The 12,883-nt window shown below is 41.9% G+C and overlaps 1 protein-coding gene across 2 annotated transcripts in view; it reads right to left on the reverse strand.

Moving 5' to 3' along the window:
• Positions 1–1,956: 1,956 nt before the first annotated feature.
• LOC127437814 (chromatin remodeling regulator CECR2-like) overlaps positions 1,957–12,883 on the reverse strand; it is a 60,432-nt gene continuing 49,505 nt past the window's right edge. Inside the window, exons 7-18 of one of the 2 annotated variants that reach the window (XM_051693003.1) lie at positions 12,332–12,492; positions 11,005–11,094; positions 10,621–10,768; positions 9,896–10,025; positions 9,648–9,685; positions 9,447–9,538; positions 9,240–9,366; positions 8,437–8,795; positions 8,153–8,302; positions 7,306–8,050; positions 5,316–7,179; positions 1,957–5,093 (exon numbers count right to left, since the gene is read on the reverse strand). In XM_051693003.1, coding sequence (XP_051548963.1) covers positions 5,033–5,093; positions 5,316–7,179; positions 7,306–8,050; positions 8,153–8,302; positions 8,437–8,795; positions 9,240–9,366; positions 9,447–9,538; positions 9,648–9,685; positions 9,896–10,025; positions 10,621–10,768; positions 11,005–11,094; positions 12,332–12,492 — 3,965 coding nt within the window. In that variant the 3' untranslated portion in view covers positions 1,957–5,032. Of the gene's footprint in view, positions 5,098–5,315; positions 7,180–7,305; positions 8,051–8,152; positions 8,303–8,436; positions 8,796–9,239; positions 9,367–9,446; positions 9,539–9,647; positions 9,686–9,895; positions 10,026–10,620; positions 10,769–11,004; positions 11,095–12,331; positions 12,493–12,883 lie in introns of both variants that reach the window. The other variant, XM_051693004.1, reaches the window with a different exon arrangement.

Below are 12,883 nucleotides of genomic sequence, written 5' to 3' on the forward strand. Positions count from 1 at the left end.
CAGGGAGACAGGAAAGACAGCTGATCGTCCTTGCAGTGGCAGACCACGTGTAACAACACCTGCACAGGATAGGTACATCCGAATATCACACCTGCGGGACAGGTACAAGATGGCAACATCAACTGCCCGAGTTACACCAGGAATGCACAATCCCTCCATCAGTGCTCAGACTGTCTGCAATAGGCTGAGAGAGGCTGGACTGAGGGCTTGTAGGCCTGTTGTAAGGTAGGTCCTTACCAGACATCACCAGCAACGTCGCCTATGGGCACAAACCCACCTTCACTGGACCAGACAGGACTGGCAAAAAGTGCTCTTCACTGACGAGTCGCAGTTTTGTCTCACCAGGGGTGATGGTTGGACTCGTGTATATCGTCAAAGGAATGAGCGTTACACCGAGGCCTGTACTCTGGAGTGGGATTGATTTGGAGGTGGAGGGTCCATCATGGTCTGGGGCAGTGTGTCACAGCATCATCGGACTGAGCTTGTTGTCATTGCAGGCAATCTCAAAGCTGTGAATTACAGGGAAGACATCCTCCTCCCTCATGTGATACCCTTCCTGTGGGCTCATCCTGACATGACCCTCCAGCATGACAATGCCACCAGCCATACTGCAAGTTCTGGCAAGACAGGAATTTCAGTGTTCTGCCATGGCCAGCGAAGAGCCCGGATCTTAATCCCATTGAGCACGTCTGGGACCTGTTGGATCGGAGGGTGAGGGCTAGGGCCATTCCCCCCAAAAATGTCAGGGAACTTGCAGGTGCCTTGGTGGAAGTGTGGGGTAACATCTTACAGCAAGAACTGGCAAATCTGGTGCAGTCCATGAAGAGGAGATGCACTGCAGTACTTAATGCAGCTGGTGGCCATACCAGATACTGACTGTTGACCCCCCCTTTGTTCAGGGACACATTATTCCATTTCTGTTAGTCACATGTCTGTGAAACTTGTTCAGTTTATTTCTTAGTTATTGAATCTTTTTATGTTCATACAAATATTTACACATATTTTTAGTTTGCTGAAAATAAAAGCAGTTGAAAGTGAGAGGACGTTTCTTTTTTTGCTGAGTTTATCATCACTTCATCATTAATTAATAAACCAGAAAAATGTCACAAAAGACAAAGATGCTTGGAAAAATTGTGCACCAGGTACAGCTGAAATGTCATCTACTGTAAGTGCACACGAAGACACTGAAGAGGATCCGTAAATATATATGCGTACATGTATATGCAAACTCTTTTTCCCCGATCGGACATTTATTTCCTTTTAAATCCATGTGTCACCAGAGTCATGAACAGTTTGAACTCTTAGTGCAGCGGTTGACTGTCAGATAAGGAGTGGCCCTTCGCTGCATCCCGGACAGTGTTAACAGCGTTTTAAATGCGATTTTTGACTACCTCCATACGTGTTTTTTGTGATTCGATCACAAAAGGTTTTGCACCCCATTTACACCTGTATATAGTGCTGATCACTTGTCATCGGATCATCTGAATCACATACTAATACCAGCTGTGGTCTAAATGACTGCTGCCTACATTAGGGAATACTACAGACCGACTTCGGGTCGAAGTTCATCCCACGTCTGTTTCCCCAGTAAGACCCCCAGGAATAAGGTGGATAAAATTTAATTTCAGCCATGTTTTTTAACATTTAAAAGTGTCTAAAGCAATAGGCGATGATTGTAAACTTTTTATCTTTCACTCATGTCCTCCTCGGTAGTGTTGAACCCTGAATGAAATGTTTGAGACCCACTTTTCTAGCTAGTATATAAGCATGAACACTTGAACAAGGAATATTTATGTCTTTGTACTAATTTACTGTGTAGATAATACAGTGAACTATAATGTATACAGTGTAATCAGGCTTTGTACAAAGTATTTTGTCCAGGAGGGTCAAGGATTGTCATGACATCTAAAGACACACACACACACACACACACACAAACACAAATAGAGAGTAAGATCTAATTAAACAAAATTTATTCTAAGAAATGTACAGTATAGAAAATACTTCTATTTCCAAAATAATTTGTCAGTCAGGTAAGAACGGTATATAAAAATGAACATTAATGAACAATTGGGGGGGGGGGGGGGTCACGACAACAACACAGGTTTATATTAGAAATTTACAAAATGAAAGAGCAAATAAATATGTTTCACATTTAACCAACTAGTTGCTTAACTAGTGCAGACAGAATAGTTGACAGCAGAGATGTTTGAAGAGTGGATTTCAAGAGGTACATTTTACCCACCAATGACTACATGAAAACAGAGAAAATAAGAATAGAAAATAAAAACACATCTCCACACAATCTTGCAGTCCATTACAACTAAATGATCTCTTTACATTTGAACAGCTGAAAATGACAATATTTACAAGACCATTACTAAAATTATAGAAATTCACTGGTGAGCAAAGACAGATTTACACAAAAAAGGTGGACAGCATTCATGATTCATACATATGTAACATTAAATGTGTACATGAAAAACTATTTACTGTTAAAATATCACAGCCAGACATGATACACTATCACAGGTTTCTGGGACAATGCATCACAAATATCAGACAAATCCTTTGTACAAGATGTACAACCTGTTTTCCGCTGACTTCAGTTTGGATCCTACGCAACTCTAAATGAGAGCAACAACGTGAACATCAATTGTCACATATTTCAAACTAGGACACTGCTTTAATTTCAGTGATGGTGGTGAAACGCCCAAACATTCAAAATGTGGAATGCAGATGTTTTATGTTCAAACTTGGCACTGAAAAATTAATGACCGTTTGTTTGGTTTAACAAGTGGACATATTAAGGCTTCAGAGTACAAACACATAAGCAAGTGACAAAATGAGACTGGTGTCTCAGCAGAATAGAAATGGCCGTTTCCCAAACCAGGATGTGCGTTTTTAAACTATCCAATGAAAGTAGGGAATCTGTGTGTAGTAATCAGTGGGCATTTCCAAACCAGGATGGGTTTTTTCCACTGTCCAATGAACGTAGGGAATCTCTATGTAGTAGGCGCAATGAGTAAAGTAGTTGTAAAATGCCCATCCCGGTTTGAAAATGCCCACTGATTGGGATACGCCCATTTCTGTTCCACAGAGACCTACACTTCGAAAACAATTCTTCGTGTGTGTCCAAGAAGGGAATGGAGAATGTGCCGAATTCTGGCTTTATGAGGTAGATTTTCTTGCTGCCATTTGAATAGCTTGGTTTTTTTTATGGTTTGTTGAGATGAGCCAAGAGTGTAATCCACATTACATATTCAAAATAATAACATTTTAGTGCAGGACAACAGTAATAGGACCTATGAAAATTAATTAAAAACTCAATTTTCAAGTCAGCTCTCCTCATATAAAATGCATTTAAAAAAAATAACCAGATGAATTTAAAGAACAGTGTGACAAATGCTATTAACCACAACAACAGCTTGCTATGTTCCTGTTACTTGCATTTGTTAAAAAAAAACAAAAAAAAAAAAACACTCATCTGTGTACAGTTAAGATCATTCACTGGCTTAAGATGAATTGAGGTTATCACAGTTCCAGTGACATTTAATTCATATTTTTCACTGAATATTCATTTTACAATACCCGTATTAAAACCACTGCACCCTGAGGACATATTCAGTACACTGAATTAAAAGAGGAAGTATTCATGTAAAATATGAGCACACTGACATTTTTACCATTTGATAAAAGGAGCTACAGTGGTGCTTTTACAAGAGAACATCTAGTCAGTTTATGGCTAATTTGTGCTCTCTCATCATTATTAGTATTGCAACTCTAGTTGGTTGTCTTTTGTGACAGTATCTATTTCAATTCCAGTATGTGAAAACAAAACATTTTAAGATGACCAATAAAGAATGGCATCAGATGACAAACAATAAACCGGCTTTCAAGGAAACCATGTTAAGGAATGCCAAAAAATGCCAAAGATTGACCAGTTGCCTGTGTAGAGGTGAAAAATTACCACCCCAGTGTTTAAAACCTGATTCATTTTCATTCTGTGCATATATAAACTAGCAGGACACATCAATAAGAGACAACCAGACACACATTAGATAAAGAGACAACTTAAGAAAACATTGTAGAATTTAGTCTCGCACAAAGAAGCACACATCTATTTTTAGTCCAAGGCCACTAATTCCAGTATGAAAGACTATTCCTAGTGCATAACAAATAGAGCAGCCAGGTTCTCTGCCAGTCTATGTAAATCAAAGACAATCTTCAAGTTGGTGCGTCGTTAAAAGGATACATAACACCAGAACTTAAGTGGATAATGTGTTTTAGTTGACGTGAACACCACCTCATAAAAACACTCCAGGTGTGGTGTTTCCCAGTGGAGCAGAATATCCATCTTTTATTCCTTGTGTTGCATTACCTAAAATCATTCACAGAACATTCAACATGTACATAAAGGCAACTGAGCCTAGTTTGTCCATGGAGCTTGGAAAGAGGTCCAGAAGTATCAGTACCTTTTTTATTACACCTGAGTTTAACTTTGAGAAGGAACACCAACTGCTAAATGCCATCACTCTTCTCGTTAGCAACATCCAGTTTCTTTACTCCTTTAACTACCCATGCGAAGAAGCCTCTGAGATGTTATTCCTACAGAGAATGAGGTGAAAAACACATTCCAAAAGAAAAATGCAAGCTGCAGACCAGTATTTGTGTGTATAAACAGTATTTCAGCACTAAAGAGAGGACACAATTCACATTCACAGCTTTTCCTTTATCAATGGTCCAGCTCGTTGAGCATATCTCCTGGCACTGGGAGATGTTCCTTTCCCTTCTCATTGTAAATGACTGCCTAATGCAGGTTGGGTTACCAGTGTCCCAAAAAAATGTATCTCATTTGAAGGTAACACTATAACAGAAGGCTGTCTGAGGAGTGAGACACCAATTGGTGTTACAAGTTGCATTTTCAACAATCTTCCTAATTTCTGTCATTGTGTTCTCCATCTCCATGTATATTCCAGGTTGTAAAAGTGTTGTAGAAGGTATTCATTTTTCATGAGTTGCCACTGCAATCTCACCTTTCATACTCCTTGTTTATTGCCTGGGCCATTGGGAGATGCTGTTCCCAATATCTGCTGCCTATCAGACAAGAACAAAGTTACTACAGGTGAGAAATATTGATGTGAAAGCATTAGTCATATGTAAATAAATCTGTAAGTGAAGTCGATTTTTTTGATCAATTATTTGATCATTTGGTATTTGCATACTTCTATTGGAATTGTATATTGATAAGATATTTGTTCAACTCTATCTGTCAGCTCCTTATCATGAGGACTGAGAGGTAAATGACCTCTTACCCAGTGCAAAGTAACTGTTCTCCAACCACTGCTCTTTGTGGAACGAACATTCCCTGGAAGTGTCCTGCAACATTTGAATGCCTGTATATAGCCATGCGAGTTTGGCTTGGGGAGAAAGGTAGGTGTTGGGGCCTCTGTAAGGCTTCCATCAAATGTGGATGAGGATGCTGTTGGGCAAATTGTCTGCTGGGAAATTGGTGGCTGGAATATGACCCACCTGCCATCATATGGGATGTAGGTGAACCACCTTGCTGCATGCTGTAATGCATGGCACGAGGGCCATAAGAGAAATTGGGGTGTGGCTGAGCTGAAATACGATGTCGGGCTGCAGCATTGTGGCTGTCCAGGTCCAAGATCTCTTTCGGGCTGTCGGAGTGTTCAGAAGGTTCTTCAGTTCTTGCCTGCTTGGCAGGGCTGCCATCCTCCCTGCTTTCCAAAGCACTGCTATGAGACCCATCAGGTAAAGAACTCGGTGACATTAAGCTCCCACTAGATCCATCCGAGCCCTTAGGAGACATGGTGTTTTTCTTCTGCCGGCCATTAAAACTGCCAACTAATGGTGATGGGTAAGAATTGGGCATCATTGGGTGTTGAGGCTGGTATGGATGTCTAGGCCACTCCTCAGTGGGAAATCCAGGTCTGCCGTGTCTGTGCGGCTGATAGAACTGCTGCTGCTGGTACTGAGGATACATGCTCGGGTGGCTCTGAGGATGCTGTGTTGTCATGCGATACTGGTATGGAACAGCTTGCTGCTGATAAGCAGGACAATGTGCAGGATTATGATGAGGGCTATTTGTCTTTGATGGAGGTCCCTGGTTTGGGTAAGGTTGGTGGTTTGAGGGGTGTAATTGTCTACCTATATGTGGGCCAAAGTGTTGATGTGTTGGCTGATTTACATTGTATTGAGCCATGGTGGTGCTCTCTGGACCCTGAGAGTGTGTTGGACATGCCTGATTGTGAAGTGGTGCTGGACCCTGCCTTCCCAGCTGGGTTTGTTTTTCTGGACTGAAGGGCTGTTGCTTGTAAAGTCCATTGGCACAGTCAGTCCTCAGTTTAGGATTGCTGGCATCTTGGGAAACTGTGCTCCCATCTGATACTATCCTACTGGTAGGCTCACAAGGCCTTTGGTCTGCCTGATCAGCCGGAGAGGGCTGAGCGAGTGGATGAGATACAGGATGGCTGGGAGGTAGAGAGCTGAGGGTTGCAGGCTGATGAACACCATGCTGTCCCCCCTGAAGTGCAATCTGTGGCATTCCATGGAGAGCTCCTGGCTGTGGGCCTTTGACAGATCCATTGTGTGGTATTTGCTGTGAGCCATTTTGAGGGTATTGATGAGATACATTTTGTGACATTTGTTGAGGAAGATTCTGCAGCATGTGTGGAGGAACATTCTGGGATTGCCTTTGAGAGCCATTCCCAGTAAATTGTGGTGGAACATTTTGATGGATTTGTTGAGAGGAATGCTGAGGCATTGCATATGGAGTTTTCTGGGGCATCTGCTGAGGACCATTTGGGGAAAATTTTGAAGAATCCTCCACAGACATATGCTGCTGGGGTACTAGTTGGGTAGCATTTTGTAAATTGGGTTGGTCACTGTTGTGAGGTGTTTCTAGATTTAGTCGATCGTGTATGTCTTCATTCTGATTTGAACATTCTTTGCTTGTAGTAGAAACTGATGCTGGAGATTTCCCCAGTGACGTTTGTCTCTGTGTTGAGCTACGCCAGTCTGGCACAGTTGGGTTTTGCAGAGAGTTATCAGGCTGCTCTGATTTTTCTGTTTGATTAGGACAAAAGTGACTGTCTGCCTCAGTCAGATTAGAATTCTCTCCAGGCAACTGATTTTCACCAGATTTTGTACTTGAACCTGTCAGGATATAAAATGGTGTTAAAATGTGCTTAAATCATTCAGGAGACACCCATCAAACATTCAATCTCTCATAGAAAGCAATTAGTGAAATCACAAAAATATGGCATGGATAGCCACTCCTACCTTTGGGGGATAAGAGTGTGTGCTGGCTGTCTGCTCCACCATCTCTAGAAGGTCCGACACCATCTCTAGAAGGTCTGAAGAGGTGGTTTCCAGAAGACAGTGCCATTGTACCTCCACTTTGTAGAGTGGGCTGGAAGTTGCCAACGCTTTGGTATGATGAGGCAGAGAGTTGCTGGAGGGCAATCATCTCGGGACTATCAATCATAGATGCCAAAATTGGCCTGGAGTCCTGAGGGGCCCCTGGTGGTCTTTGACCAATGAGACCGTGAGAGTTAATAGAGGGCATTCTATATGGACCATTTGCTATTGCATAACCACCACTGTGTGGAGGACAGATCATGCTGTGATTGTATGGATGCTGGCTTGTCGTACTCTGTTCTTGTATCATTGGTCCACCAGGTGTCTGCTGTCCTTGATGGTTCATGGGTGGCCAAATACTGGGCATGTTCATGCCATGGGGGCCATAAGGAGGGTAGGAACTATGCACTGGGACACCTGGCCTAGGGTACCTGTTCCCCACAGTTTGCATGGGCTGTCCTTCTGAATGCTGGTGTGAAGGGTACATATTGCCCTCAGGTGGAGGGGCACAGAGACCTCCAGGCTGAAAGGCCACTGGCCTTGGGCCCAGGGAAGGGCCATGAGTGGGTCCAGGATAGGAAGGTTGGTGATGTGGAGGTTGAAGTGGCCTTACATCAGTTCCTACTGGGTATCTGGGACTAAGATGTGGACCACTTAAATGGGAATTCTTATGAAGACAAAAGATATATAAAACATTATGAATAAACTTCAAGGTGAATGAATGGACAGTATTTTCAAAACTAATACTGCTGGATAAAGGAAAACATACCTGCATGCTGTAGTGAGGCATGTGCTGAGGTCCATGGTCCTCTGATGGCCTGGACATGAGGGGTCGCAGTCCAGGGTATGGATACTGAGGGTCAATCATCATATGTTGGGCATACATTCCTGGTCCCGGAGGACCTGCAGGCCGATGAAACTATGGGAAAAAAAGAGTACATTTCTTTTGGAGTAATGGCAATAACACGTGCACAGGGAGAATACTATAATAATAGTTATCAAAACTACTATTTTCTGCTGTAAACAATAAACAAGTTTACAGTGTGGTCTAACCTGTTGAGCAGGATGTAACGTGCCAGGCTGTTGCTGTACTGGATGGATATTATGGAGATGTGAGGGACCACTGATGTAGTTGAAGGGAGGGGGTTGTTGAGGGAAATTGGGTTTGTCTTGCTGCTGACTGTTTCCCTTACCACTGTTGGAAGATTTGCGTTTTTGAACCTGCTCTGTGGCTTTGATCAAGCTCTCAGGTCCAGACTGTCTGTGACTCTTACTCTTTTTCTTTTCCTTGCGATCACGGTCCTCACTGCTCACATGAAACTCCTCATCTGTATCACCATCCTCAGAGGGGAAGTGCTTCAGTAAGGCTCGGCCAAAGCAGCGTTCCAAGGACTCAGCCATTATTGTGTATTCTGAGGAGACAAACTGACAGGTATGAGAGAAACACACACACACACACACACACACACACACACAACTCCCCATGCAGAGCAAGCACAACGACCAGGTCACAGAACCACAGTTGACCTCTGACCCAGCCACCCCCAGGGGAGTGCATTCTGATGGATGGATGGTTCCAGAGAGGGGACCTATGGGGCAGGAATGTCTCTGTGGCACTGCAGGACCTGGTGCACTGGAGGACAGCTCAATCACTCTATTAATCAATGTCAGAGCCCCTCCACATACCTCCATTACTAAACATGTCTTGCTTTGCTTATCACACACAAACTTTTAACATTACTACACATTCCTTCATTTTGATGAATACATAATTTTTTTTTTTTTTTTTTTTAAAGAAGTTCACTTCTGCTTAAAAGCCAATAATTTGGGTATAAATGGATTGATGTCATATTTACCACTCTCTTCTCCATTGTATTCCAGACAATTCTCAAACATTAGCTTTACATCAGCCACAAATTCCTCCTTGGCAACATACTCTCCATCATTCAGCTTTCTCTCAATCGTGGACAGGTCCATTGGAGTCTGACAAAACATTTTACAAATCTTATTGAAATATTCTTAAATGGGCCAACACATTTCTTTAAAACAGCTTTAATGCCAACCTGTATGATTTCGTGATAGTTGGGTGCATAAGACTCATCAACAGGCTCCATGAAGGGCCAGGCATCTTTGTGAGCTTTGAGAGCCTCCAACACTGAAGACAAATTAATTTTACATTAACTTAGTGAAACTGCTACAGATGTTTAATGAGGAAACACACCCTGTAGTTTGACCACAACACAACCAACACTGTCCAAACTTACCTTTGTAGAGAGCAGTGTAATCGTCATCCATGTCATAGCTACAATGGGAAAGAAAAATTAGTATACAGCATACAGAATATTCATAAGTAAGAGTAATTAGCAAGTAAAATTAGTTATTTAAAAGTTAGTTCTTTATTTTAAATTAGTTATTAGTAATTTAAAGTGATGTAATTGTTTTAACAAAGACATACTGTATATCTAATCAGGGTATCTAATACTGAGATTGTAGGTTAAAACAAAGTCCTTACAACTCCTTAGTACGGCGTGCTCGGCGAATGGGTGAGTGGGTCTCCAGATTCAGCAGCTCGGTGGGAAGCTCTTTTCCTTGGGAGAGCAACCAGGCCTTCTCCTCTCGCTGCTTCCTTCTACGTGCACGTTCTGAACATATAAACACAACATTCACAACACAAAGCTATGCTCACTTTGCACTTCTTTTTACCATTAATAGGACACCTGTTACTTAGTTGGCAAACAATATATAGTAGTAAAGGGAACGATTCATCCCTCAACTTGAGACGGTACATTTGATCAAAGGGCACAGCCAAGATAAAGGGGAGAAGGGTTTTATGTTCTAACATTAAAAGCCCTGAGTGGCACACCTGCTGGGAGGATTAAAGGGGTTGGAAGGAAGAAACCACTGGAGAGAACTGCAGGCTCGATCTTCATCCATAATACATTAATGTGGATAGGCGCATCAGCAGCAGCACAATCAACAGTTAATTAACATTCTGACAGAGGATATCAGAGTTGGGAGTGAGGCTGATAGTTTCCTCTAGCTAAATTCTTTGGGTGATTAAAGCAGCCTTAGGTTTAAATCATGCTGACTTCAAAACTGCCATGTTGAGATAAGACCACAGAATGTGCTCTAGCGTCAGTATGTTTTATCACGCTTGTGGGGAAACTTTGAGCTTACGAGTCTGAGACAGTACTAAGGTAGTCTTGTGCAAAAGTGAGTGAGTGAAGAGTGCCTCACCCTCTACAGCTTTGACTTTCTCTTGTTCCTCTCTCTCCTGTTCTTCCTGAAGCAGTCTCTCTTCTTCTCTCCATTGTTCAGCGAGCAAGGCTTCCCTTTCCAGGTCCTCCTCTGTCTGCTTCTGCTCCATCTTGCTTGTGGCCCAAGTCTGCTGACATATATACAGGTTGCGTTAACGGAAAATTTTTAGAATTAAAAACAAATTATTTCCATAATTTTAACATATACAAAAATAAGGTATCTGGTCTATTGCATTCATTATGGTATAGTTCACCCAAAAATTTAATTGAGCACAACCTCTGTAGATATTTTAAACTATGGCATTACATTATACAGTAAATACAAACAAAAAACGAAATACTTTGGCACATTTAAAAACCTCACCCCATCCTCTTTGCTGCTGTGTTGTTCAGTATGGTTGTAGTTGCTGCATTCTGCAGACGGATTCAGTAGCTTCTGCATCATTTCTTTCTCCTGGGGAAAAATAATCATGTCACTTGTGGTTACATACATATGTGGGTGTTAGGTCGGTCACTCGGGGGACATCTGCCCCTCCCCTGTATGCCCTTTGTTTAGCAGGAGGCTAAAAGGGTCATCGCAAATACAAACAGCCAAAGGGAGCCCTATGGTGCCCATGGTGACCGAGGCTCATCAAAATCAAACCATTTGAATGAACAGCAACCCCCTTCCCCCTTATCTCAGTATATGCAGGACTTTATGCTTTCTGCATTACACCACAACACTTAATCCCATGGCAGAAGATGGATTGCCGCTAGTATCACCAAATAAGAGGTCAAAAAACCTGCAAAGCTGCAGACCGTCAATCAACATGCTCCAGCTCGCCTCAAGGTGAGAGTCTGGCACATGTCGACGGCTAGATGGATTGTCTCTGACAGGGCTGTGAGAGTGTGCATGTGTGAGTGAGAGAGTGGGGGTTTGATATGAGGCGGCAATTGTCAACGTTAAAACCTGCAGCATCAAGGTTATGAAAGACTAAGTATTTGGGTGCAATGAATCACTTCCAACATCATGCAACTTCACATATTTTCCTAAGCTGTAGTTAGAAGAACTGATGCCAGACATACATTTTTACAGTGAGGGTATGTAATGGTGATTGTTGGTAGCAGGGTAGCTATGGCAACGAGACACTCTAATAGGTCTTGATTAGCCACAGAAATGGCATGTCAGCACTGCAGCAAACTGCGCATTCCAGCATGCATCATGACACAACAGGTTTTTCACTGAGACAAAAGATCAGGTATCGAATTCCTCAATAACTCAAAAATCAAAATAACCTTAAACACTTCTTAAAACATCTTTATGCATTAGAAATCCAATGCAAAATATTCTAAAGCAGCTGCCATTGCCCCCAAGAACACTGGACCCTGCAGGGTTTTCGAAAATAAAAATAAAAAAATAAATAAAAATAACTTAAGTACCAACCAGTCATGAATTGTGCTCAAGCAGTGGTATTGCATTACACAAAAATTATCTACTGTAAGAATGAAGGGAAAGTTCAAATCTTTACAAAATTTGATTACTAAGTAAAACTGTACTGGTAATTTGAAAACATCCTAATTACTGACAAGTTTCAAACAAATGTTTATCTGAAACAAGTCTTTGTTTTGTAATCATTTTGCCGGAGATGGCTACTGAGATAATAATCTCCAATCACATGCAAATTCAGATAAGACCGAGTGAAGAGTCTCACCTTGTATTCAATCATGTTACTGATCTCAGGCAGGAAGTTTTGAGTGATGATGCGGTGTAGGTGCCGGTCACGAGGGGATATTTTGTCCTTAATACTCTCTGCAAGACTGGTCCATTGCTCCTCGGTGTTACACAACAGAGACCAGGCCCCACGCTTCCGCTCTGGCAATACATAAACCAAATAGTTTACTAACAGATCAATGGTATGACATTCACAGCTGTTGTTGAGAATTTACGTTCTAAAATCTGCTAAAGGATGGAAAAGTGCCACGAAAATTAAAATACAAATTGTAACAACACACAAAGTATCCAGCTAACACTACATTTATTGGTTGGATTAAGTTACTATATAGACACCCTGTATCAGCAGTACAAACAAACTGATTAATTTCAGATTATTTTACTCTGAATAGGGGCACCCGGCAGGGTTGCTCTCTTTCCCATTATTGTTTTGTCTTGTCCTGGAAGCATTAGCAGCCGCGATAAGAAAAGAGGATGATTTTCCAGGGGTGACTGCAGGAGGTGTGGCACATAAGTGGCACTTCTAGATCTA

Source organism: Myxocyprinus asiaticus, chromosome 48 (genome assembly GCF_019703515.2).
Source record: "Myxocyprinus asiaticus isolate MX2 ecotype Aquarium Trade chromosome 48, UBuf_Myxa_2, whole genome shotgun sequence".
In the NCBI taxonomy this organism is placed as follows: Eukaryota; Metazoa; Chordata; class Actinopteri; order Cypriniformes; family Catostomidae; genus Myxocyprinus; species Myxocyprinus asiaticus.